This window comes from Chlamydotis macqueenii, chromosome 4 (genome assembly GCF_036417535.1).
Source record: "Chlamydotis macqueenii isolate bChlMac1 chromosome 4, bChlMac1.mat, whole genome shotgun sequence".
NCBI classification, from domain to species: Eukaryota; Metazoa; Chordata; class Aves; order Otidiformes; family Otididae; genus Chlamydotis; species Chlamydotis macqueenii.
In genome coordinates this window covers 82,896,735-82,924,682 of record NC_141559.1, presented here as the reverse complement: position 1 = coordinate 82,924,682, position 27,948 = coordinate 82,896,735, and the positions used below count along the sequence as shown (strand labels likewise).

Below are 27,948 nucleotides of genomic sequence, written 5' to 3'. Positions count from 1 at the left end.
CCTGCTTCTAAGGATCCTACTGTTTTCTAGCTTCAACCACCCAATGCTGAGACACGCAACCTCCCAAAATCCCCGACCAGGACACCAAACCTCCCCAAAGCCTTCAGGGAGTTTGTTCTCCAAGCACGTTCCACACAATTCTTGCAGTCCTGTTAGGGTATCTAACCCCAACGACCAGGACACCAGAAATACACCCCAAATGGTTGCACTACCAAGAATATCTTTTTATTTAGAGAAAAATTCTGAAATCGTAAGAATCTGTCAGAGAGGGGGCTTAATTACCCTGTGGGGTATTTCCACCACACAGAATGTTTTCGGTTGGCTGGTGGGATTTCAATAAGTGGAATTTGAAATACCTGACTTCATAGCTACTAAAAACCAAGCCTAGCTCTTAAAAGTTCAAAGAAAAAGTTGGGTGAATAAGCAAAACTGAAGAAGTTGAGTTTGGAGCATGCTTTCTAGCTCAGATATGTTGAGTTTGGAGCATGTTTTCTAGCTCAGATACATAGCACTGAATAAATACTTATCAAGCAGCTATTTGTCCTTTGTTTTGCTGAGCACATAATTGATACACCTATACCCAAAATCATGTTTTTAAAACATTTTCCTAACGCAGGAAGAAACCCGAAGTTTCCCTCAATAAAAAGCTCTCAGCAGTCTAGCAACTATTGACAGTTAAGAGATCAATTCTTCATTTTTGCTAATGACGCCCAAGAAATTAGTTTTTACCACCTTGAGTTAACGGTCATTTTCCCAAACGGTGAAACCACTCCGGTTCACGAGCAAGTACAAGAGCTACGGGATGAGTGCGAGAGACCTGAACGTGGAAGAGATGCAGGTGTTGGCAGCACTGGTGTCCATGAATCATCTCAGAGAGAGTAACTGGAGCGAAGCAGCATTTTTTCTGGAAATTGGCTTAGAGATGGTCATGGGGAACTGGAGCAAAGTACAATTATGGCTCTTTAGAGTTTTTTTTTTTTATTTAGGTAGTCCATAATTTTTCCATTTTGGCTCATTTTGAAAAACCTGCTCTGAAAATGCCGAAGAGAAAGACTCGCTCTACAAGAGCCCTGTCAAGAAGATAAGTGTGGAGGAGATAGTTGACATCACATAGCTTTAGGCTTTTATATTTTCCATTTTTCATGTGATGAAACCATTTCAGCAAGCGATATAGATTGTGCTGAGCTGTTGTTATGCTTTCAGCTACTGCCTGCCATCCTTCAGGAGAACCACGAATTTCTGAATGAGGAAAAAAAAAAAAATTTAAAAAAATGGAATTTGAACACTGTCAAACGTGCCGTACCATGAAAGTGGATCAGTCAGGAGATTAGTGAAACAACTCTGTCAAAACAACTTGTCTTCTTGATCTCTTAAGATGATATTTGGGGGGAGGAGGGGTTGGGTTCTTAGAAAGCTAATGCATTAAAACTCTGCCCAAGCTCCTATTTTTAAAGGCTTCTAAGGTGAGAATGATTTTGATTCTGATTATGAAACCTAGAAGATCATCCAGGCATCTCTTCTACGCACGTGCCATACCCAATTCACGCCTGAAGAGTCTGTTGTAAGCGTAGCAAGTGCATCGCTAAGGGGCTCTAGCAACCAAACCCAAATCGGCTCTTAAACAAAGAAGATGAAAGTTGAGTGCCTCCCTCTTGAGCACCACATGAAGTTCTACCCAGCCATCCTGATGAGGAATAACAGCGAATTAGCCTCTCTCAGATACAACTGTGTCACCACATCAGATGAGCCAAGTCACTACTCCAGTATACATCTCTTGCCCATGGTGAACACGAGGGGATAAGCTCTGTCTGCGGTCAAAGAAGGATGCAAATTAAAGGAAAAAAAAAAAAAAAACCAGTCAAAAATCGAATTACCTCTCATCTGCTGGTCTTCTGCCAGCATGTGGCAACTTCCTCAGTGCATCAGAGGTGCGTGCGACACCCAGTTATCAGCTAGGTAAAACATCAGACGGCTCAGTCTTTCATTCCAACATCAGCCCGTGTACGCGAGCCACAAAGTGGGCACCTCTCCAGAGCCGCAGCACTCCCCTTTCCTGAATTTGCAGCAGAACAACTGCAAGTTGTTAATGCCTCGTAGCCAGAGTCCATCCTCCAGCCACAAAAATGGTAAAACTCAGCTTGAGGAAAGCAAAAACGTATTCTGCAGGCATCTTTGGTTCACCGGTAGAAAATTTGGGGTGGTATCTACGCAAGTGAGGTGCTTCCCCTCCCCCAAAGCAATCAACCGCCACGTCGTATGTTCTGCAAATGCACCAGTAATTAATGAGACACTTCTATATCTGGCACACTCGTATTTAATTCTGCACTGACAAGCTTGCCAGCTACCCAGATCTCCCTGCACGCTCCCCTCCACCGTCCCCTCTGCCCTCAGAGTCAGAAAACAACGGATGCGCAAAGTGCAAGTTTGCTGGCATGCCCCGAGCGCTGCTTGCAGCCCTGCGTCCTCCACCGCCCTGTTCCCATCAGATTTACTCTTAGATCTTCGTCGTCTCAAAGAAGGAAAGGAGAGCTTTTGGCTAATCAGCATGAGGAGTACCCAACATCTGACGTCACCACAACCTTAGCACGCAACGAAACCCCGTTTTCACACGGATCACTTGGGCCTTTTAGTTCTTTGAAAGCGTCATCGTTGGCAAAGCCAGAAGTTCAGGGTTATTTTGTGACTGCAGCACAGCAGTAAACACGAAGGCAGAATGATACCATGTCAGCTGCATGACAAGAAGATCATAGAATCTTAGGGTTGGAAGAGACCTCCAAGATCAAGTCCAACCATCAACCCAACACCACCATGGCCACTAAACCATGGCCTGAAGTGCCACGTCTACACATTCTATGAACATCTCCAGGGATGGTGACTCCACCACTGCCCTGGGCAGCCTGTTCCAGTGCCCGACCACTCTTTCCGTAAAGAAATGTTTCCTGATACCCAACCTAAACCTCCCCTGCCACAATTGGAGGCCATTTCTTCTCTTCCTGTCATAAGTTATTTGGGAGAAGAGACCAACACCCACCTCCCTTACACCCTCCTCTCAGGCAGTTGTAGAGAGCGATGAGGTCTCCCCTCAGCCTCCTCTTCTCCAGACTGAACAACCCCAGTTCCCTCAGCCGCTCCTCATCAGACTGGTGCTCCAGACCCCTCACCAGCTTCATTGCCCTAAAGATGCCTCAGGGGACAGAAACAACCAACGTCAATAAAAGACTCCAAAGATCACCTTTGATGCAGAGAAAAGCACGTCAGAACATCCACGTGTGCAATGATTAATCACAGTTTTTAATTCCTCAGCTTAAAACTGCAAAGTAACGCCCTCCTACAGGAGAAGTTTGTTTCTAAATTGGTGGCTTTGCTTAAGAGGATAAAGATTTTCACCCATTTGGTGACAACGATGCTCTCACAAGAGACAATTGACAACCACATTTCTGAAGATTTTCTCCTGCTTTCGCTGCAACCATACACAGGCAAGTAGTTTATTCAGGTCCACCCAAGAGCACGCTCAGGAGAAGAGGAGCATTCCGACCAAAAGGACTCAGGGTTTTCAGGCGTCCCTCAAGGAACACCACCATCATGGCCCAGCCCATCACGCCACGCTGGGAAGCTCCTGCTTAACCCAGTCAGAAGTTCCCATTCACCTTCACCCAGATGGATCACGGGAGTGCCACACCGCGTTTGACTCTTTTATTGCCCAGTTTATCTCCTGTTTCGTTACAACCAGCCAGCTCCGGAGTAAAGATGGACTGATACCTGCTGGCTCCATGCAGCCCTTCTCCAGGTTAAGAAGGCAGCTTCAGCTGCTTCATAATCGTGGTTGCTCGCACCCCAGCACAGCCTGAGCACGCTGATCATCATCTGCTTTCTGGTCCCTTCCATCTTCACCCTTTTTAGAGCGGTTGCGGTACCCTGGGAGAACGTTCCCGTCTCGCAGCCTTGACAAGATCTACCTGTAACTCGTTGCCCTCTCCCTGTGGCTTCCCTTAATTAACGCAGCAAAGCGCAATTAAACACAACAACCACCACATGCTGCAATTCCACCTCGGGCTCCTCGTGGGAGAACTACTTCATCCTCCAGCCAGCAAAACTAGAGAAATCCCCCCAACACAACTGACACCGGATCACAGTGCACCATGTCAAGATTATCCTACAAAAAAAAAAAAAAATAATTTTTTACACTGATGTGCTAATGTTTCTCTAGGAAAGGCATTTTTCGGCGTAATTTTCTCTCTCCTCCTCCACCCTACACCTTTATTTTACACTCACAACCCCACAACGTGCAGAACAAGGTCCACCTCCCGCGCATGTTGCCGTGACCGAGGGAAACGAGAAACGCGCTGCTTTTGTTTGCTCTCTCTCAAGGCAACTCCGAGTGAACCCTGGGTATTTCCCAGGTTTGTCACTACACAAACCCAAAATGTAGGTCAGAAGTCTGCGTGGTTTGCCACGGCGGATGACTTATATCTCATCTGCCTGAAGGCAGATGGGAACTGACTCATCTGCTGCTGCATCATTCGCTGCTCTTCTCCTCTCCTCAACCCCGGTTTCTTTTTTCTAGCCATCAGATTACGGCTGAAGGAACGCAGTGACACCAAAAGACCAGGAGAGCAGTGCCTCGTACCGCACATCGCGCAGGGAGGGGACGCTTCCCGTTTATTTGTTGTCGAGGCCGTGCCTTTTTCCCAACACAGCACCTACCACACACACAGCCACCTTCTAAAGCGAACGCAAATTATAATTTTCTTCGTTTATCTGCTATACTTGTCTTTCAGGAGAAGAAATTATCACACATGGGCAGGAAAAAAAAAATAAAAGGTTATCTGACCCACAGGGCGCGGGAGAAGAGCTCTCCACCAGTTCCATCCTTGTTTCCTTGGGAGGTGCACTGGTCTTTTGGCACGGCTGCTTTGCGTATCTCCTGAAGCCGGTCTGGCAATCATAGAATGGTTTGGGTTGGAAGGGACCTTCAAAGCCCACCCAGTCCAACCCCCCTACAAGGAGCAGGGACATCTCCAACCAGATCAGGTTGCTCACAGCCCCGGCCAACCTGGCCTGGGATGTTTCCAGGGATGGGGCATCCACCACCTCTCTGGGCAAGTTGTTCAGTGTCCCACCACCCTCAGTGTAAAAAATTTCTTCCTAGTATCTGATCTGAATCCACCTCCCTCTATTTTGAAACCATCACCCCTCGTCCTGTCACACCAGGCCCTGCTGAAGAGCCTCTCCCCACCTTTCCTGCAGCCCCCTTTGGGCACTGGGAGCCGCTCTCAGGTCTCCCCAGAGCCTCCTCTTCTCCAGGCTGAACAGCCCCAACTCTCAGCCTGGCCTCACAGCAGAGCTGCTCCAGCCCTCTCAGCATCTGCGTGGCCTCCTCTGGACCCTCTCCAACAGCTCCACGTCCTTCTGACGTTGGGGGCTCCAGAGCTGGACGCAGTGCTGCAGGGGGGTCTCACCAGAGAAGAGCAGAGGGGCAGAATCCCCTCCCTCGCCCTGCTGCCCACGCTGCTCTTGATGCAGCCCCTTCATGCTGCTCTTTACGTTACATTAAATGACACAGGACTGAAGTCTTCTGTGCTAGATGCACAAACACGCACCGCAAAAAAGCCCCTGTGTCGGTGGCATGGTCAGGTGTCTGCACGTGGACAGACAAGGAAAAGAGTTTGAGATAATACTCACAGGAAAAAAAATTGGTGATTTTTGTTCCATGCTACTGATTTGGAGGTAAAAGGCTCAAAAAGCAGCCCAGCCCCTCTGCAGTACTCATCTCTGTTCCACAACTGTTATGATTTCCTACAGATGAATATCAGACAAAACTCCAGAAAGCAGGTTCTTGGAGAGATCCCCCAGCCCAACCCTCTTTCCCAAAGCAGAAGTTCTACCCAAAGTGACCCTCCTCTCAGCAGCTGCCTAAGCCCTGCTAAGATCTTCACATCAGTAGGGTTTCCACAACCTCCAGCAGCTTCCATCCCAGCAGCACAAACATCACCCAGCAAAAAGTACCACCGCTGACGGCATCATCTACACCACGAGGACATCCAGGAGGTTATACGTAGCCCAGACATTTATTTCAGTGAAGAAATTTCAATGTCAACAGGAACATGGTAGGAGGGGGGGCTGACCCATCACAGCTGCTGGTACAAGAACCTAGAGGACTGACAGCAAGGTTTCCTTCAGCTAAAAACATAAAATAACTTTTTTTTTTAACTGCACAAGCACACTTTGCCATGGAAAGGGAAGCAATAGCGTTGGCCAAAGCCAACCGATAACTCTGCAAATCACAGTTCGCAAACTTTCTACTTCTTCTAAACACAAAACTCGCGGGTTTGTACTGCGAACCCCTTGCTATCGCTTCCGCTCAGCGGCGTTTATAACGCGGGAGTTTCAGAACCACCCAAAATTCACTACAACGCACTGGCAGCTGAGCTGCAAGGGACCAGAAGCAACACTGAAGAAGTCAGCCATCAATGAACAGCGCCGGTTCGGGGTTTTACCGCCAGAAATATCCAAAAAAGCCCCGCAGTGGTGCATTTGACTGCAGACACAGCCTGAAATGCCTCCCTCCTCCCTGCTTTAGACTGCAGGAAGAAGCAGAACTTCAACGAAAGGCTTTTTCCTCTTACCTCTTTGTTGGTGACTCCTGGGGGCAAAGTCCCATGCTTGTAATCCTCCAACAACTGCACGGCTTCCTTCAGACGGCTCTGCGGATAAAACAGAGCACGGGTTGGAACGCTCGTCCTGCACGGAATCGTTTTATTGAAGGCAATTAAGTTAGAGAATTACATCTCCTTTCGTGCAAACCTTACGATGGGTCCTTTTACCCATATGATATAAAAGGATGCACGGACACTGGTTTTGCTGGCTAGCAGAGCTCTGCTGTCTTGTATCCAACTCCAGAAGTGGAACAGAGGAAGAAACAAAAGAGAAAACGGAAAAAAAACTTCCCCTCGCAATGCGTCCATAGAAGACATCACAAAAACTTGGGGGTCTTCAGTACAGTACCAGAGATCTGGTAAATCTTGGAGATGAATGGCAGAAAGGTAGAAAGGCAGTTTTTCTACTTAAAAGCAGAAAATAGAATCATAGAATCGCAGACTGGTTTGGGTTGGAAGGGACCGTCAAAGCCCACCCAGTCCAACCCCCCTGCCAGGAGCAGGGACATCTCCAACCAGATCAGGTTGCTCAGAGCCCCGGCCAACCTGGCCTGGAATGTTTCCAGGGATGGGGCATCCACCGCCTCTCTGGGCAGCCTGGGCCAGGGTTGAAGTCCACGCTGAGTTAATTTGTCTGAAATATCATGACATTTTCACACACTTCAGATGGATCTCAAAGCACCACTACACTGAACCCCTGACCCATTCAGACGGGGCTTCCACAGCAGGTTACGTTCTCTCTAAAACGACCAAAATCAGTTAAAGTTAGAATCTGACTATCGCTGGCGACTCTAATACTTGCATGTGCAGAAAAATTGTGATAAAACAGAAGAATAAATACATTTTGTGTGTTCAAGGGATCACAAGAGCATGAAGCCACACTCCCAACCTGTCAGAGTCATCCAGTTACTCCCAGAACGGTTACTGGTCCATACGGAAACACAAAGAAATCTTCTGCAGGTGAAGCGAAGTTTATCTATACATATAATACTTTAAATAACTATACATATAATAATTTCAGTAAATACATACATCGTGTATATGTATACGTGCATACATACACTCTATATTCTGTATAGACATACACTCTATATTTTTTATTTATATTTCTTGAAATAAAGAAGCACACAGCAGAAGCAGACAGGTAGAACGATTCCTTGATTAGCCCAAGCTAAAGAGGAACAAGCCAGGATACAAAGAGCTGCTTCGGTGTATCCAAGCTCACCGAAAGCACCGGATCACCGCGTAACGGCTCCCAAATATTTGAAGCCAAACAAATCGCTCAGCTAAACACTTTCAAAAGCGTCCCGCAGGTTATCCATCATCGGGATGAGTAACAGCGACTTGGGTTTGGCATTTCTGCGCTAGCTCTGTTGTTCCGGCAGCTCCTCTAATAGTAGCGCTGGAGAACGGTTCATAAATACAGAATATTTAATCTAAATTAACACGGCGCGCGACGGCGGCTCATCCAGCGCCCCGTGGTTTGAGCGCAATCACGTCAAGGCTCCCGGTCGTCACCGCAAGCTCCGCTCTCACAACCTCCCTGTAACTAAAGCCAGCGTCCCCGAGCTCATTACCAGCCCGCGTCCATGGGATCGGTGGCGGGGAAACCACTTTCCTCCCTTTCATGCCAACATCAAAGAGTACTTCGTTGTTTCCTTGGAAGCGCCAGCAGTTACGCCGACCTGAAAGCGGCAATTAACGACTGACTATTGTCCTTCAAACATTCAACACACCAGACATACGGAATCGGGGCAATTCCTTCACGGGCTGCGATCAGATCCACAACCGGTTTTACACAGGCTGGGCTCACATCATCAGCGCCACATTACTTCCAGCCCCAGTATTTGATATATTTTCTATATTCTCGCATCGATTAGCGGAAGCGGAGGCTCTGTACAAAGACCTCAGATTAGGCTTAGCATCAAATAGGAACAGAGTCGTCAAAAAAAATTATATATTCTTGGCAAAATGTGGGCTCAGAGGTGGGTTTCTCCTCCAGCTGCTTGCTTAAACCAAACTGCCCTCATCCAGGAGGACAGAAGAGGCAACAAAAATTTCTGTCTCAACTCTTAGCCCCCTTCCCTTACGTGTGCATACGCTAAATCGGTCTTAAAATTTAAACTTATCTTAATAAAAAATAATATCCAAGTGACAGACTGAACACATGAGTCCTTTCCTGGAAGGAGCTTGCTTTCTTTAGGAGCACAAGCGCATCTGGAACACTTCCATGGATAAGGCCAGTCACTGGTCAATCTTTTCCACGTTTTTCCAATATCCCAGACTGAGAAATGAGGCCTTATTATTTCCGCCAAGTCCTCTTGACATGAGACAAAAAGGAAGAGTTAGGAACTAGGGTGATATTTTCTGGTGACGCAGCAGAAGGGCTGAGGACCTCACCGAGAAGAAAATCCGACCTTGAGAAACAGGCACACGGGATGAAACCCAACGGCACAGCGGCCCTGCTCTTCTGGGCAGGCTCAAATTTCCGCAAGACCCTCAAGGCTCGCCAACTGGAAGTAAGACCAGTTAAGAGTGCTGGTTGATCACCAGAAAACTACAAAGCACTGCAGGCATGAGAAACAAAGAGGATTTTTAGGCTGTTTCAGGCATTTCCGAGCTGTGAAGAAAAGTAATCATACAAGACCACAACAGGACTGGAGCTTCTTGATGTTGGTCTTGATAGCTCCTCGCCCTATTGCTCTCATGGCTGTTTAAAAACATCGTATTAGGAACAAGTTATTCCCTGGCATGAGTATCAATAAAATATAATTGTATAATATCCTAGACAGCCCGATAATTCAGAGGTGAAAAGCCAGACAGCTGAATGACTCATGCCTGCAGACCCAGGGAAGACAACCGTTCTTGCCTCCAAAGCTGGAAAATAACCCCGGAGTGCCAGCACGACGTTCTGGAGAGCCATTTGTGCTCATTACTGGTACGTGTGTTTGTCGCTGAAATTACCTACACTGTGTGTCTTGCAAATTATCTCCACAGAACAGCGTGTAACTCTGAATGAAAAACTGGAAGGAAGAGATGAATGGGTCTGTGTTCTATTTTTTTCTCCTTCTCTTGAGGAAATCTTAGTAGTTACTATAACAACCCTGGCCAGATCCCATCTTGTTTAGTATGGTAACAAACAGAAAACAAAAAAGAGCTCGATTTTGCTTTTAAAAATGCAGTCTTCATGAATTTCCTCTTTCAGCTCCATGGGGAGAGAGGGGAACTTTCTCAAAGAAAAAGAGTCCTAGACCAACGCCGCTGCTGGCTCCCGAGGTCGACAAAAAGAGCGGTAGAGAGAGCGAACAAAAGCGTTAAACGCAAGGACCACGTTAAGAAGATGCCTTTCGCGTGGCTTGGAGGTGGTCAGGTAGACCCACAGCTTGAAAATTTTGTTAGTGAACGTACACAGTTGCCTTTTATCCCTTCTAGAAAAGTCAAGCATGCGCTTTTAACCACCGTCTCCAAAAAAAAAAAAAAAAAGAAATAACTTGACAGCGTGCAACAGCTCCAAATGCCAACCAGCTCCCCTCCCTGGCTCTCAGCACGACACGGCATCATTATGATAGTGGATCACGTCTAGGATTGCACTTCATTTCCATTTTAACAGGGAAGAAAGAGGTCTGTCTACAAGGTCATGCCCCTGTTTCAATATTTATTGTTGCTCGATTGCTCTACTGCTATGTGTAGGAAGGGGTGTCACTTGAGTTTTTACAGCATCACTTAAAAAAAAATTAAAAAATGCAACCACAGTTTTTAGCAGAACGTAACATTTCTTTCAGATCCCTTTTCTCGTGAAAACCAGCACGCTTCTCGTGGTGGATGATGGGGTCTCGGCTCTCACAATAGGGTGCTAGACAGACCATCTGCACCCAGAGGGTGTTCTTACAAACCTAAGCCCGGAAGCAGCGCCAGGGATCTACCGCGCTCAGAGACTCCGAAGCACAAACTCCACACTTGGTTCTCCACCGCAGCAGCCTAAGCCACGTCCACCTGGGAAACACCACCCAAGAACAAGAATTATTTGGAAAAAGGCTTGATCGTCGCGCAACGCAGCTGGGAAACACCCAGCTTTTGATCCACAGCTCAGTTCATTAATCCCATGTGAGAAACGGAATGAGCTACCACTGATCCAGGAGCTTGAGTTTTACGGTTATGGCCGCGCTGTTAAACAAGTCGAGTCCAGGCACGAGCCTGCATCAGCATGATCTCTGGCACAGTTTTGATTCAGACATCCAGCCCTCTGCTAAGTGATTCCCAGTCACAGTTCGGGAGTTAGCACAGGCCAGGACAGCTGCCAGCAGGCACCTTTTGGAGAGGTTGCATGGCTCAAGCCACATCAGCTGGCCGCACGGCCAAAAACCAGTACCTGACTGGTTTGGTTAGATTTAGCCCATAGGTTTTAGTCCAAAGAGCTGACTTATCCTGTTCTGCCCCGACTCTGGCCAACAAGCATTGGCTCAGAAGGTCGTTGCCTGGAGTAGACCTGCAGGATGACACCAGCAGAATGTTTCAGTCTTGGTAGAAAGAGTTGCTGAAGGATCACGTTATTCGAGGCTTCGATTGGCATGCCAAAGAAAGGAGAACAAAAGCAGAGATGTCAGCAGGACAGTAGCCCACATCACACCGAGCTGATGGCCGCCTCCAGGAACCCTTTGTTGGCACTCCGAGTCCCTCGGGACCATCACTCCAGCACCCTGGTGGGACAGAGGACAACTGCGTTGGGTCCCATAGATGTCTGCACACGTGTAGATGCATCAGACACCTCCTTCCAGCAGGTGAGCTCTTGTACCAACTTTTCACCTTGTCCTCCTCGCTCAAGGGCACACTGTTTCTGTCTCTAAGATCTGTGCCTTGTCTTCTCTTGGATCCCAACCGATGCCTGCACATGGCTTCGAGCTGCCTCCAGAAATCCATATGTGCACATACAGACCGTAATAACAGTCATTATGCCAGCAGCACTACAACATTACTGTTACAGAATCAACAGAAGAAAAAAAAAAAAAACAAAAAAAAAAAAAAAGAGGCAAGTTTTGCGTTCGAGGCTTTTAAGAGAAAATTCATTGATGGGACGGGGCACGCCGGGACAGTTTGCATCTCACTCTGCTCGTACGGGGCTCGTACCGGGATTTCGAAGCTGAATTAGCCCAGCGATGATCCGCTTGGCGTCCATGAGTTTCACTGGTTTCGGGTTCGGACCAACGATGACTTACGGGCACGTGATCCAAAGCAAGAGTCTTCTGGCCACCAGCACCATGAATCTGATGGCGGGTACGGAAATCCAGCTGTGCTCTGCCATCAGCGACTCAACGGCTTCCCGTTTCGTCTCGCTGCTCTACGGATGATACATACGGCAGACTTGACTCCAGCTGGCCCTATTGTATTGGATCCACAGCGCCAGACAACAGGAGCCAGAAACTTTTTGTTCAAGTGGAGCCAGCAGATGTGACACTGAATAAACACAGACAGTCAATCTGCTGAGTAAGAAGGTATCGTTCGTATAAATAACATACATCTAATCCCGCTTCCATTTTAAACCCAAATATGGGAGTGCAAGATGCTCGGCGCTCTGTGGATTGATGCTTCGAACAATGAGATAAAGCAAGAGCAGATAACACACAGCTCCTCCGAGCTCAGCTCAATTCTTATTTCGCTTTTGCTTTGAATTATTTTCAGATCCACAGCTTTCTTCACGAAGAGCTTCCCACAGAGCGTTAACAGTCTGTCCGGGCTAATGTCAGATGGAATAAGTTAGCCTTATAAAAATATCTGCTGGTCCCTACTGCTTCTCCCGATGGACCTTAATTACCCAGCAATTAAAAGTATTATTCCAATCATTTTAACCTCACACATTTCGAAAGCAGGCGTTACACCCACGGAGGGGTTCCTCATGGTCTCAGCGACAGGGCTCCTTGGGCTTCGCCTCTGAAATGACACATTTCCTGCTTATTGGAAAAGTTTGCAAATTTGCAGCTGTCAAAAAAAAAAAAACTTCATTAGAAAGCCAGTAATTATACGAATTAGCACAGAAGAAAATCCTCTCTTTAGAGGTTACACGCAATATCGACGCCAGGTCGGTGCCTTATTTCAACATCTTACGCACTCAGAAAGCAAGTTCAGTTGGTAGGTAAGCTTGATACAGATAATTATTCCGCCAGAACCCACTAACGATGAAACTGGAGCAACCGGCTTCCCGCCGCCACTGCCACGTGCCTGGCACAAGCGCACGTCTTCTTTTTGAGAGTTCACAGACTCAAAGAGGGGCTACAACATCATCCAGTACTCCGCACGCGGCCCTTGAGGGCTAACGCTTAAGGACCTCCGAAAGACAAGGAGGTTTTAAATTGCGCTAAGAACTGGCTTTATTGAAATAAATAAGCGAGTAGGAGAGGGCTGTCACCGAGATTAATTATATTTGAAGTCGCTCTGCTTGGTTTCCCCCGCTCAGAGGGATCGCTGCATCCTTCCTCAACACAGCCACCAGTAGGATGCAAGGATGGGAATTTAAAAAAAGGACGTAGAAAAATAAATATTATAACATTTCCCAGCATTTTCCATGGGATTAACCTTCATTCTCATTAGAAGCTCACCATTAGAGACTCATTTATCTACTTTTTTTTTTTTTTTTGCATTTGCTAGAGAGCTCCTCCAAGACAAACAGCAATTTATTTGTTCCCCGAGAACCCCGGGCCTGAACGATGCAGCCATCTGTCAGCGGGAAGGAGCTCTCCGTAAACGGCTGCTTTCTCATCAAACCCTTTCTAGATCTTAATTTGCCACCTAAATTATCAAACAAAACCAAACAGCCTTTAGTTACACGTACGTACAAAGCATTTTAAAGCAGAAGATGAGATACACGGAGCACAGCAAGTAGGTCAGGCAACAAAGCAGCTTTTGTGCTTCTTCTGTGACCCCAGATCTTCACAACTGTTTTGCCAAGAGGCTTCTCTAGGGAAAGAGAGCTCACGTAGACGTCACAAAATGCACGTCAGGAGGTCTACTGAAGCATCACTATCATAGAATTCAAACTTACAAAGAAATGGATGGAGGGCATCTCCTTCCTTGGAGAGCCACCAAGCCATTCCTGAAGACCATGAAGTTCAGACCCATCCTTAGAAAACCCCACAGAAGGACACCAAACCTGCCCCGCTTGTTGAGGTTTGGTTTGGGGTCCAGAATCGCTTGAAGAACTCAGATCTCGACAGCTGTCTCCAGAATAAAAATTGGCCACTCAAGATTTTGCTCTTTCCCCCCCAACCTAGGTCTCACCTTCTTAGAAGAACCTCATCAAAAGGTGTCTGGAAAAATCAAGCTACATCAGCTGACTGCTCTGTACCCACAGCCTTACCAAGCTCTTCAAAAAACATCTAACAATTTCAAAAGAGGACAACAGGAAGGTAGAAAAGCATGTGGTTGAGGGATCACCTCAAAGTCCAGAGCAGACACCCAACTCACAGACAGCTTAGCCAGGAGCCTAGACACCCTCTGCATTCCACGGGGCATGACGAGCCCCCAACGGCAGAAGAGATTCCGCCCTTAAAAAGGTAAGAAATTCACAAAAAGAGTGGAAAAGTGAGCCTTCCAAGAACCTAAAAGACCTGTTCTGGAACCAGAACTGCTTGTTGCTGGGAGGTGGCAAACTGGGTAGGCAGAATGACAGGTTTTGTGTACACGGCGAAACCAGACTGAGTTGTTTTGGTATCCTACCATAACCACAGGGTGAAAGCGCTTACCCCACCCCAAACGTGTAACTGCGCAGAGTAGAACCACTGACTCAACCACGTTCACTCACATCCCCCCGCTTCGGAGACACACAACAAGTGGTTTGAGAATTCTGTCCTTTTTCTGCGTTAACGCCGTCGTAAAACCCAAGAGTTTGGTCTTGCATTGTGCACGGTGGGTTACTCAGCCTAAAAATAAAATACACGTGCTGCTGGCTTAAATGGAGCCTTGAGAAAGGTGAGGATTAGCATTAGAGCATGGGAATGCTCCCAGAGGAAGAGAAATTTTAATAAAACAGAACTGGATGGACGATGTCCGCCCAACAGAATTTTCCTCCAAGAAGAGGAAAACAAAACAAGCCGAGGTGTAACAAAATCCACCAAAAAGATGAGCAGAGTCACCCATTTCTTCTGTCCTACCAGAAGCTCTCATCCAAGTGAAGAATTATCATCAGGAAGCGAAGACCCCTTGCACTCATTTATGAATTGCTGAATCAAAATTACAAAAAAAAATTATCAAGAGAGCTCACAAACTGCATCCACCAGCCTCTGCACCACCACAAACGCGCGCTGGAGGATTCCCCACGCTGCCACGCTCCTTCAACACACACTGCGTTGCGCTTAACGCCAAATCTCTGCTAAGGTAAGAGCAATACCAAGCCTTGAACGCTCAGTGTTGGTTTTATTCCGGCATACACGCTTACATTCTCTTTAAACAGCAGCTCCAGCACCTGCAAAGCGCGCCGCATCCTCAAGTAATATTCTGATTTTCCAGTCCCTTCTATCCCAACGCAACGATGGCCAACAGCGTCTTTGGAACTGCGATGTTCTTTTGCCAACAGGTTACCTCTCCAGGCTGAGCTCCTTACCGAGGTTGGTGGCTTTTGAGAACTGATCTCAGACTTGATCTGAACCTGAGCTTTGACAAGGGGCAAGTACAACCTTCAACGCGACGGTGTAAGAACAGCTGCCTTATTGTCGCCGCTTCTCTTGGGCGCACATCCAAGGCACTCAAAATGAACAACACGATCCATCTTAGCCTCGCGTTTTTGAAAAAAGCTAGTTGATTTAGAAGGAAAATATTATTTAGAGTCAGCTCTTTTTCCCCCCCATCATCACAGCGTGTGAGGAACTGGACTCAGTTCACCGCTAGCTACAGTGAGCAATTTTTTCAGCATTGTTGGCATGCACATTTTCATCTCATGCTACCACAACTTAAAAAAAATAAATAAATAAAAAGAGAAAAGGTAAAAGAAAAAGGAAAAGGTAGCGGCCCTTCACTGACAGCAAAATCCTCAGTTTTCTGGCCAACAAGCAGAATTTAAGATCACTGGTAGAAATATTTCTTCTAAAGGATTCCCCACAACTATTAACTCGATATTTGGAAAGCAGGGAAACGCAGCAATGCTGGACAACACTAACGACACATAAATGGGCCAGAAACCCAAAAGCTTGTAATAAACAGGGTAATAACTGAGGAAAAAAAAATACCACCTTGCTCAGAAGAGGTCTTCTTGAGTGCGGCCACCAAAAACCTGCAGTCCAAGCCCACCCAGCTACAGCTCACGTCTTCCACGAAGCACTGATATTCGCTCTCTCCTCTACTCACCTGCTTTTTTTTCCATGAAAACTTGTAGGGATGTTCCTTCTGAGAAGACTACACCACCGGTAAGTTTGACTGGAACCAGTTCTGGGGCTCACCAGTTACCAGAGGGAGGTGGGAGACTGACAGGTGTGGATTCACTGATGTCTAATAAAGAGCAAGTTTCTGCCACGGGGTTGAGAGCGCTCAGTTGGGCAATCAATCAACTGTGAGAGACAAATCCCCTGGAAACCTGGCTTCATTACTTCTGCTGTTCACAGAAGAAATTGTTTTTAATCCAAACCTGTCTAATAAACAGGACTTTCAGAAAACAAGGTGCGGATACATTACCTCAGTAACAAAGAGAGTGCGCGGATCAATGATGTCCAAGAAGTGCCTGAAGCGGCCGTAAAATGAAGTCTGGAAGACAGGGAAAAAAAAAAATAAAAGAAGTTTTCAGTTAGAAATTGCCTTTCACCTGCTGCAGAGAAAGGTTTCATTTCCTCTGTAAAACTAAGTAGCAACTAAAAAGAAATAATACAGAAGCTATTTGATGCTGATTTGTGATGGAAAGCCTGAAAGGGAAAAATAAGGACTTGGACCCTGCTAACAACAGCGTTGCTTTCAGAACGGGATACTACCAAGCTGCTAAAATGCCCTTTACTTTTCTCCCAAAAATGAAATATTGCCTGCTGCCCTGCGGGACTCCTGGGAGACGCCCGAGGCCACAGAAATCCAACAGCGTGGTCCCAGACCTCCCACGCCGCTGAAGGGATTCCCACCCCATCACGTCGTTAACGCCGTCCCTGTGCTCCTCGTGCCCGCTAGCGCCCATCTCGCGGGACCAGCGGCACCGCAGGGCCCCTGATTTTGGGGAGAGAAGAGTGCGAAGAAAATCCCGCACCCACACACCGCTGGAAAAAAAAAAAAAAAAAGGATGCGAAATTATATTTTCAAATGCTGTAAAAAGTCTCAACGAGGAAACAAGTAGCTTTCTCCTTGACGGGAAGAGAAAAGTGAAAGATGAGACCGAGCACAAACCCAGTTTTATGTCTTAGATTTATTGTCCAGGCACTAAACCGGGGCTGGGTTTCACCATGCCAGTCCCTACACAAACACAGCGCAGAAGACGGACAGCGAACCTTAAAACACAAACAAGAAATCATAACTTTATGGCTTGGGCTTGGTTGCACGTTTGGAAAAATCCCATCTAGATCTGCATGCTCAGGGACAACGCCGTGCGAAAGCTGGCGAAGATGCTTTAATCCGGAGCAGGAAAAACCTCTGAAGGACCAGGAGGGGATCCAGAGAACGGGGAACAGAGTGCGAAAGAAAGGGGAAGGGGTCTGCGAAACAGGCTGGGAAGATCATGGGCAGCTGCAAAGGAAGGGAGAGCAGGTTTGACTCGGGGTTTAGGAAAAAAAAAAATTAAAATAAAAATTGAATTTAGGGGAGCCCAAAGCGCCGGGCCACGAAATATTGATACAAAAAGAGCACTCAGGGTACATGTACATCATCACTCAAATACCGGTCCGGACTCTCAGCAGGATGCAGACGTAGGCTGAGTGCCAGAGGGGCCTTAGTGCATCCCAAAAAATCTCTCCTCCGGACACAGCGAGGCCAAACGGGCGCGGGGCAGCCCGGTCCGACCCCTGCTCCCTCCCCGGCTCCTCCTCAGCAGGATTTGCCCCAGGAATTCGCAGCCCACCGCCAACGCAGAGAGGTTGCGGGTCACGGGCCTCCAGATGCTCCGGAATTCCGGGCCCTTGTCGCCCCGGGTGCAGGCAAATCCCTTTTTGCGTTCTTGATGCGGAAGCGTGCTATCAACAAAGGGCTGGAAGAGGGATAAAGCAGGGAGAGCAGCGTTTAATCACAGCGCGGCATCATTTTACGGAACATGCTGGTTCTCCTCGGCTGGATCCGTCCAGCACAGAGAAACACCAGTAACCCTGCCTGCTCATTCCGGCAGCAATCCCTCTCCAGCGGCAATTCCAGCGGCATCCAGTTCTCAGCCGCTTACAAAACTCGCTGCCGTTATTCTCCCATATTCTGCACTAAAAAAAAAAAAAAAATTTAAAAAAAATTAAAACTCACAACTAAACAAAATACCTTCACATAACTTCAGGGAAAAAAAGCCCAGTGGTTTTTAATTAGCATTGATTTAATTAACACTAATTCTGGTATGTTCTAGCTTTCGAGAGCCTGATGTTTTGCTGCCTCACTTTTATTTTTCAGCATTAAGACCCCTGCGGATCCACCGCCCCCCCCATCGCTAGCGCCCAACGCCTGCCAGCGGTGCAGGGAGCGCGCTGGCTCGCGCGTGACGCAGGACAGGGCACGAGGAAGTCTCCTGACGCTCGCCCGACGCCGCCACGGCCGATCGGGTTGCTGAGAGTGCCAAAAGTCCGATCCTTGGACGAGGGATTTGTTTTCAGGTGGCGCGGCCTGAACCCACGCGTTCTGCGGTCAGACAAGGGCAAGGGAGGAGCGGGGTCAGGACAAGAGCCCCGACTCAAGCTCCTGTCCAGAGGAAAAAAAATAATAACAACAAAAGAGTTATCTCTACCACGCACAGCTGCTGACCCTTTCTTCAAATGCTTACGGCCAGCTCTCAGAATTTTAAGGACGCGGACACACAAACCATCCAGAGATGCCGCAGCTCAGTGAGGGAAGAAGTGCTTCTCCAGCCTCGTGGCACTGAAAAAGATCTGTACGAAAAAGCCTTGGGGCTTTCAGAAGGCTTTCTTCAAGGAGAATAATTGCTTGATCCTCCTAGCCGCCTTCTTGGGGGAAAAAAAAAAAAATAAAGAAAGAAAAAAAAATGACCCTCTTGCTACTGCTCCTTCAAAGGAGGAGCAGAGGAAGGCCGATGCACGTCTTCCCTAGCCGAAACACACGGCAGGTGCCAGTTCCCAAGAACGTTTCTGACCATCGGGGATGCGTGACGAGACCGGGCGAGGAGATTCCAGCTCCAGTCCACCCTCCCTCCCCTAAGGCTGCCAGCAAGCCCCAGCTCATCGGCTGTGGTTTCCGCTTTCTTTCTGCATTACCGTGAGCTCTCTAAAATGCAATTACATCAACGTGATTTTCCTCGTTGCTCTCGTGAGCCGCGTGGAAGTGAAAAACCCTCTTAGGCGTCTCCCACGAAGGGGATTCTGGCGCTCAACCACCGCCTAACCCTTCCAGCAGAAGGGCTACGGTCACCCTGCGGCTCGATCTTCTCCCAGACTCCCAAGAAACAGGGCGAGCCGCGATCCCACGGCGGCGAGTTATCCTTCAACGCGTTCCGACCGGCTCGGCACGCTCACGGCTCAGCTCAACGCGCCTCATCGCCGCCGCGGGACAGCGCAGCGGAAGACGAGCCGTCGACAAACGTCTCATTCCGTTCAAGTTCCTTCAAACGAGGCAACCGTGTTAAACCTCATTAACTCCCACGGACGAGATTTTGGAGAGCAGCTTTGGTAATCAAGCAACTGGAGAAAAAACCAAACCCCAAACCATTCCAATTGGTACAAAAGCACTTTCCCCTTCCCGCACCTCCCTCTCAGGCACGCGCAAGCTGGGCTGGCTTGCAATGAAAGAAAAAACGGGGGAAAAGAAGCAAATAAAGCTCAGCCTTGGACTGAGGAGAGCAACATCAACGCGAGATGAGTGGGATGCGCGGAAGGGCCCAGCTCTGCACCCAAAACACCTCAAAGTCAAATCCCAGCACCATGCCTTGTTTCATGAGGAAAAAAAAAAAAAAAAACCAAAAAAAAGCCCAAAAAACCAGCCTCAAAAAGTAGAGAAGTATGAGTTTGAACAAGCTTTTTTGGTTTTTCTTTTTTTTTTTTTAAACTCTGATGACTGAGAACCTCATTCTTCCACAACAAAAGGTCTTTCTGTGGTCTGAGAACCACATAAAACAGAACCAAACGCAAACCAAGAGCAGAGTTGCCTTCTTGAGGCATCATCGCTGTGGATCCCACCACTCAGCCCTCCAAAGCGGCAGCTTATCTACGACTACGCAGCCCCTGAGCAAAAAATATCTCTTGTTTTTACTGCCATCCAGCCACGGAGGGATGGAGAAGCCCCCATGAAGAAGTTCACTTAGAATCATAGAATCACGGAACGGTTTGGGTTGGAAAGCCCACCCAGCCCAACCCCCCTGCCAGGAGCAGGGACATCTCCAACCAGATCAGGTTGCTCAGAGCCCCGGCCAACCTGGCCTGGAATGTTTCCAGGGATGGGGCATCCACCGCCTCTCTGGGCAAGTTTTTCAGTGTCCCACCACCCTCAGCGTAAAAATTTTTTCCTAATATCCGATCTGAATCTACCTCCCTCTGTTTTGAAACCATCACCCCTCGTCCTGTCACACCAGGCCCTGCTGAACAGTCTCTCCCCACCTTTCCTGCAGCCCCCTTGAGGCAATTAAAAACCTTTGGAAGAAACAAACTCAGAAACATGTTACAAAGGTATTTTTCTTCTTCTCTTTCTCTAACAAAGCTTAGTTGGAAGGCTTTAGGAGACACAAAGCAGCTGCTGCTCTTGTACCTAACGGAATTCTCTCAGTTATTCCTAACTCGGATGGCCAAGGCACAGCTCAGCCCTTCTCCTGCCAGCTACGGCCTCGTCCCAGGCTCTGGCAAACACCCGCTCGTTCGTTAATTCATTATTGCTAATTCCAAGAAGAGGGAATTTGCGCTTTTTTGGCCTTTTAGGTGCCATTTCAGGGCTAAAACAGCGTTACTCACTGTCCTTCTGACCCTTTCTCCTCCACCATTCCACACCTACTACCATCTAACGAGGGGAAAGCAAGCTATTTCCACCTCCCGCCAAGGCCTGAGCCGGACACACCGGCTCTGCATCCATCCAGCAAACCAAGAGTCGTTGGGACGAGCGAAGGGGATGAGAGGGTCAAGCCGCGGGGCAGAGGAACAGCCAAGCCCTGCTCAGTGCGCCAGGACAGGATGATTTTGTTTGGTTAAATCCACCAAACTCAGATTCAAGCGAGAACTCAGGGTGGTTCCTCTCTTCCAGCTCTGGCCGTCACACTCAAGCAAGGGATGGAGCTTGTAAGACGCCCAGAAGTTTGACCTTCAGCTCCCAAACACCCACCCGCGGTCTTTTTCGCCATTTTATTCCTGCAACATCAGTTATCCGGGAAAAAAAAAAAAAAAATAAAACACACAAATTTCCTGCGATTAATCGCGGCTATTTTGGAAGCGCTTCTCGCCAGCCTGCGAGCGAGACGAAGCTGCGCAGAGCGGCTGGGAATTTTAATTCCCCGCCACGGCGCAGCGGTTCAGAGCGAGCGCGGTACAGCTCCGGCTCGTTTCCGCGGCTGGCTCCGAGGTAAGGACGGGAAGGAAACCACTCCTTGGAGAGGGCGGATGTTCCTCGAGAGCGTATGCTGGGCAGCCCTGGGAAGAACAGGAGACAGGGACAACTTCACCAGTTTAATTACAAGGTGATTTTTAAAAAGAGTTTTAATTAAGCCACAGCAAAAGGCACGCAGACTTGGGGGGGGGGTTGAGCTAAAAATTATGCTTATGTCAGCTTTAAATTAATTAAGAAGAGATTTCAGCTAAACTAAACAAAATTAAGAAAACCTGAGCCGCTGAGCAACGGGACTCTGGCAAGGCACGGCCGGACACCGGCGCTGCGGAATCGCACGCGCGCTTGCTTCCACCCCAATTACAAGTTGAGGCTGAAGCTACGGGCTCTCAGCCCTTCGATATTTTCCGTTCGCCTTCACAACATGATCGGGCCAAGGGTGCGTAAAGGAGCGGGCCCTGCATCTCAGCGACTTCGCTCACCGGCAGGAACAGAGCTGCTCACGAACACAAGCGGGACACGACACGGAAACCTCCCCCGGACGTTTCGTAGGGGTAGCAGGGGTCACAACTTGTAGTACAAGACGCAAACAAACAAAGTCCCTGTTTAAAACCCAATCCTGGCCGAGAGAGATGCAAAGAAAAGCCAACGGGTGGCTTTTTTGGCAGGTTCTGTGAGGTTACCAGACAAACACCAAACCCAGAGGTGTCCGTTTCCTCTCCCCCACTGCAATTTCTCTCCAAGCACACGTTTGCAGGACCCAACAGACTGCACCGATGAACAGGGTTCCCGAGAAATCCCCTTTCCAGGACAGCAAACGCCATTTCGCGTTGGCCAACCTCACCTCAAGCAGCTGGACCTGCACACAGATGAGAGCTAAAGCAGCTGTGAACCAACCCTCCACATCCTCCCACCGCCTTTCGAGAAAATCCCTTCTCTATAACGACGACCCTGTGGGAGAGAGGAGTTTCGTCCACTTTTTAAAGCGGACGTGAGTGGAAACCTCTGCGTTAACCTTGCGCTGTTAGGAAACGGCTCGGGTTCCTCCGCCGCCCGTGCCAGGGCTGCCGGCGATCGCGGTGCGCGAGCAGCAAGCCGTGGAGCTCCTGAGAAGCGTCTCTGATCAACGGCATCTTCATCTGCGTGTTTTCGCAAGGGTTGTCTCGGACGTGGGAGGCAGGCGGGTCGGCTGAGGGGAACAATAAACCCTGGTTGTGCTTTAAACTTCCCAGATCAAAGCAGAGGAAGAGCAGGAAATAACGATTTTGGGCACTAATGTCCTTATAAGCCATTTCGGAGATTAGCATGTGGCGAGTTCCGACGCAAGGTCACGCTCTGACAGCAGCGCATCTCTAACGACGCCGTTAGCGTCGCAGCCACAGAAATGGCACGCCTGGCCAAGAGAGGAAAACACCCCAAGCACATCGTGTACTGCCAACACGCTGAGCTGCTCGAGGGATAAAAGACGGTTACGGGTCCAGTTTGGGTTCATTCCCCTTTCCCTCCCCTGAAGGATCCAAGATCTGCAACTTCTTTTTTTTTTTTTCATTTCCTACTTCGCAAAGAGCATCAGTTCTGCTTCTTGACGTGACTTCAGCTGTGCAGGAAGGCAGCTCAGTCCTTGTCCGGTTTCCCCCGTTCTTGCATCCTCCTGCCCTCGCAGGTACTAATTTTCAGAGGCCTGACCCAGCAAAACCACCAGAATTCCACTGGCACTATCTCCCTCCAGCAGTTAGCACCCCTGGGAGCAAACAGCCGCACCCACCCCTTATTTCGAGCCTTGCTGGCAAGGTTTCCTCAGCTCTTCTGCTAGAAAAAAAAAATAATAATAATAAAGCGTTTATTTCGCCCAGGGTAAACGCCGGGGATACAGGCAACGACTTCAGAGCATTGGGAAGACAAATTTGGCTCTAAGAGGGAATGCTCAGCAAATCCTTTTAGGAAAAAAAAATAGGATGCCTAGCAAATTCGAACTCCTCGTCAGAAAATTAAGTCCTTATCACACATTCTCAAGCCTAACGTCCTCATTTCTTCTTCTACCTAAAAATAGCCTGCGTCCATGGGGAGGCAGAGGCTCTCTCCAGCACAGAAACAACAACAAAAATAAAAGGTGACTCCACAAACTCGCCCGGAGATCAAGAAAAACAAGTGAACTGCAAAACAAGGGGTGGGAAAAGGGGAATTTCGTAACCTCCTGCGGTGTTGCTGGGGACGGACGTCTCCCGCCTGCTGTCCTAAATTCTGCCCAGCCGCTTTCCGGGAGCTCTGGGCCACGGGGAAGGAAACCGCCGTGTCTCCTCCGAACCAAATCCCCAGGCAGCCCAGTTTGCTCTCCAAGGGTTTTGTTCCTCACGCACAACTTCTCCTTGTTTCCCGCCAGAGGGACAAAGGTGCTCAGCACAGCTCCCTGCATCCCTCCCAGCCCCAGTTTTAGTCAAATCTCCTCTTAAACAGCCCCAGACCCGCTCCCAGCCAGCGTTTCCCAGGAAAAGTAAATACTGTCACCACACAGCGCTCCACCTAGAACTCAAACAGCCACCCCAAGCGTCACTAATCCTTCCCAAAACAACCAAGGGGTCCTTTGTCAGCCCCACCGCTAAAGCTGAGATCTTACAAACAGATACAACCCTGCGACAGGCCAGGGAACGCACGGGAAAGGCGGAGAGCCGCGGCGAAACAGCCGACGGAAAAGGATGGCAGTGTTTAAGGCGCGCCGATCCCTCGGGCTCACGTAGGCGTTCTTCCCCAGCAGCCCCGGAGACTGAAGTCTGGGAGCAAACACCAAGGTCGAGACGGGGGAAATAAATAATGCGAGTCCCTACTTGCTCTGCCACCCCACAACGCCGCCGGATCGCAGACCGGGCTGTCCGGCCGCGGTTCGTGTGCGGGCAGGCGAGAGCCGGCAGGACGCCGGCACCACCACCCATCCATCCAGACCTCCACGCTGCTTTGCAGAGAATTTTACAAGGAATAAAACCGCTACGGAAGAGAAGGGGAATGACTTCCAACGCTCGGGGCGGCCCTTCGGCAAAGCGCCCCTGAACCACAGAGCCCGAGGCTGCTTTCGCCGACGGGCGACCCTCACCCCGGATCCGGGCTGCGGCGTAAACGCACCCGGCTCATCTCCCGGGGAGAGAGGATGTCTCCGCTCAAACGCGCACGCAATCATTAACATCCTGCCATACCCCTCGAAACGTTTTCTAAATGTTGCTACAAGTGACAGTCGCTCCTTAATGAACAGAACGCACCGATTCTGTGCCTGACTCGCTGCCAAGTGTGCCTCGAATCATCTGTGGTGTCTAGAAGGGAGTAGCGTCTCCTCCTCCTCCTCCTCTCCTTATTAAAAAGCTCCGTCTCCCCAGCCTGAGCAGCCCTCGGCTCACGCAGCCGAGCAGGCTCCCGGCGCGGGGAAGTCACCCCTTCCTCGCTGCGGGGGATCTGTCGCTCCGCGGAGGTCTCCCCGTCACCTCCCGAACGGGGATAAGGCGGCGGGGGAAGAGGCACGTAGATCCACCGCCGGAGAGCTGGCCCCTCCGCGGGAAATCGGCAACCCAAACGCGTGGCTTCGGTCAAGCCAAGCTCTGCAATTAGCCGCAATTAGCGAGTCAGATGGTTGGCAAACAGCGGTCCCGCATGGATTTTGTGCGGGTGGTGGGAAGAGAGTCTCCTTGGAGATTGCCCCAGTAGTACGGGAGGTGGAGGGGGGCACCTACTAGCGAGCAGACTCCCGCCACTCCTTCTTGATTTGGGAATCGCCGTGGCTCCTTCCTCTCCAGGGGGGTCTTACCCAGCTCAGGAGCAACCCAAGGAGGTTTTGTGAACTTTGTCCGCTGTGTCAGAGGCCTGACGCGGCTCCACGAGAACGAAGAGCGGTCTGCGTCAGCCGGGCCGTAGCGGGGACCCCGCAAAGGGAGGCCAGGGAAGGCGGCAGCGGGGACGAGCCCTGGGCCGAGGGCAGCCGCGAGGCCTTCCTCGTCCGCAGCCATCGCGCACGGCGCACGGGCAGGCCCTGCGTCCTCACCTCAGGCGTCGTCCCGAGCCACGTTTCCCCCACTTGGCCAACCTCGGCCACCCCACACGACGCCATTTGGCGAGCGCCAGCCCCTGCCCGGCCACCGCCCCGACCCCGAATCGCCCACCTGCGGGCTCCCACACCCAGGCTGCCCTCCCCACCGCACCGGGCCTCGTCCTGCAGGCCCCGCTCCACCCCAGGGCAGCTCCTCAGCTCCCCACAGCCTTGGGCTCCCGGGCCCAGCCCTTCCCAAGGCGGGGAGGGGGAAGCAAAGGACCTGGGACCCCCGCCCAACCCCCGCTGCCCTCGGCGGCGGCCGCGGGGCTCGAACCCGGGACCTTTGGAGCTTCGCGCTCCCCCCCCGCCCCCCCGCCTTCGGCCCGAGCCACAGGGGCACGGCGGGACGCGCCAATCACCGCCCGCCGCAGGGGGGGCGAGGGGGCGGTGGCTCTGAGTGACAACCGAGGGGACGAATGGCAGGGGGGCTGCGCACCAATCAGCGCGCCGCCCTGGGGGAGGGCGGGCGGAGAGGAGCGAGGTGGGGGTCTCTCCTCACTAGGTGGGGGGGGGGGGAAGACGCCGCGCGGGGGGGGGGCACCTCCTGCCACTGCTCCCTGTCCTCCCCTCCCCTTCCCCTCGCCAGCGGTACCTGCTCGAAGCGGGGCTTCCCCAGCTGGAACGGGGGATAGTCCGCCGGTTCCGCCATCCCCTTCGCGCGCCGCAAGCGCCACTTTAAACAGCCTCCCTCCCCCCCGCCCCGACCCCGCCGATGGGCCCGCCCCTTGCGGCGCCGCCGCGCTGATTGGCCGCGTCCCACCGCAGCTCCCGCGGGGCACGCCGGGTAATGTAGTCCACCCTTCCCCGGCGTCCAGACGAGAGGGGGACGCTGGGATAGAGCGCCCGCCAGCCAATGGGGATGGGGCGGCGGCGCGGGGGCAGCATGGGAAATGGAGTCCGCGGCGGGGCGCGGCGCGGGGCACGACGGGAAGCGGGGTTTGGCGGGAAGCTGAGGGAGGAAGGCGGCGGGGAGAGCGGGGATGAACCTCCCGGGGTCGGGGTGCGGGGGGCTGCCACCCCTGCGTGCAGCGGGGCTGGGCCCTGGGCTGCCTCCCCCACGGCCGCGACCGAAGGCAGCGGCCAGAGGGTTTGGGTGGCGCAGGGGGTGCCCAACACTCCCGCCCAGGGTAGGCCGCCATGGCGTCGAGGCTCTGTGGCATCTTCGAGCCTTCCCCCGCCTCCGGGTCGCCAATTCCCCCTGTCTGTTCTCCTTTTTGTGAAATATTGGTTGAATTTAGCAACTCGCCAAGGTGTCTGAGGCAAGCAGCCACGCCCCGATGACGGAGCTCCGTTCCCCCTGCCCGGAAAGCACGCACGCCTCGTGGCGCAGGCTTCTGACCGCTTCACGAGGGGCTCGCTGCAAAATGGTCGTCGTGTGTCACAAACGCCGTTTCCTCGGCGACGCCGACACGGCGGCCGGAATGCGGGCGGTGGTAGGGGATGCACGGGAACGTGATGTGGAAAGCAGATGTTTGCCTTAATTCTGAAATTGTTTCAGCAGATAATAACACACAGAAAGGTGGAAGCCTAAAACCTGAAAAAAAGCCCTCAAATATCATCGCTTCCTTGTGGAAATACATATTCCTACTTCAGTGGGAGCCTAACAATCGCTATCGACCTTTAAAAACACGCGATTAAAAATAAAGAATAGGAAACGCGGAAATAATAAGTTTACTTTGACGCAGACTTATTTATCCGCTTCCTCGGTGTTCCAAGAGACAAAGGCAAGGTCGTCCGGGCTGGGGGGCAGAAGGGGCGCGCACGAAGCCGCCTCCGGAATCCTCTTCTCTAGATTAGTGGGATAAGATGCGGCTGGCCCTTCAGACGCCGGTGAAATCGTGTGGAGGATTAGGATCAATTCCCCGGGGAGGAGCAAAGGGCCAGCAAACAGACCGGAGATGGGGACGAGGCGGGGAAGGCAGTCGCGGTGTAGGAGGAGGGCTTGGCGCAGCAGAAGTGAGGGGGACAGGTTACCGTGAAGGTCAGAAACAGATTTTCTATCTAAGCAGGAATTAAACAATACACCTGAAAAAAAAAAAAAATTCCCTTCTTTTTTGCTGTACAGGGAAAAAGACAAACACCACAATGTTTTCCTGTGGGGATGCTGCTGCTCTGCTTTATGGATGTGCTGCTGATGGTTTTTTTTCTTCTCTATTTCCCATCTGCACAACCGATTTTTTTAGGCTAATTCACCGCTGATCCCCTTCCCTGAATCTCAAATGTGCAGCTTCGGGTAGAAAAGGGACAGAAAAGGGGCCCGGCGCAGAGCCTGCCGCAGGTACGATCCCTCTGGTCGCGCCCGAAGCGCTTACCCCGTCGCAGCCGGCCGTTCGGCGGGTGAGAGGCTGTGCGAGCAGACCCCGGGCAGGGAGCTCGTGCCGTCCCCTGAGCAAAAAAAAAAGGGGCATTTTCTCATTTCTTGTGCCTTTTCTGCTAAAATCAAGTTATTCCTGCGCTGCACCAACCTGCTCCCCTGGCTTTACAGGCTGCGCGACCAGGGCGGGGGTTTCACCCCTTAAACTTCCTTTTGACCCCCCCCTCAGCACAACCGCGGCTCTGGCGGCTCCGTTTCACCGCCGCCCTTCTCATCCCTGCGCTTGTGGC

The 27,948-nt window shown here is 50.6% G+C and overlaps 1 protein-coding gene across 3 annotated transcripts in view; it reads right to left on the bottom strand.

Moving 5' to 3' along the window:
* SFXN5 (sideroflexin 5) overlaps positions 1-26,019 on the bottom strand; it is a 95,052-nt gene extending 69,033 nt beyond the window's left edge. For all 3 annotated transcript variants that reach the window (XM_086747735.1, XM_086747736.1, XM_086747737.1), the window contains exons 1-3: positions 25,937-26,019; positions 16,311-16,379; positions 6,627-6,704 (exon numbers count right to left, since the gene is read on the bottom strand). In XM_086747735.1, coding sequence (XP_086603861.1) covers positions 6,627-6,704; positions 16,311-16,379; positions 25,937-25,993 — 204 coding nt within the window. In that variant the 5' untranslated portion in view covers positions 25,994-26,019. The remainder of the gene's footprint in view (positions 1-6,626; positions 6,705-16,310; positions 16,380-25,936) is intronic.
* Between the last annotated feature and the right edge of the window lie 1,929 nt (positions 26,020-27,948).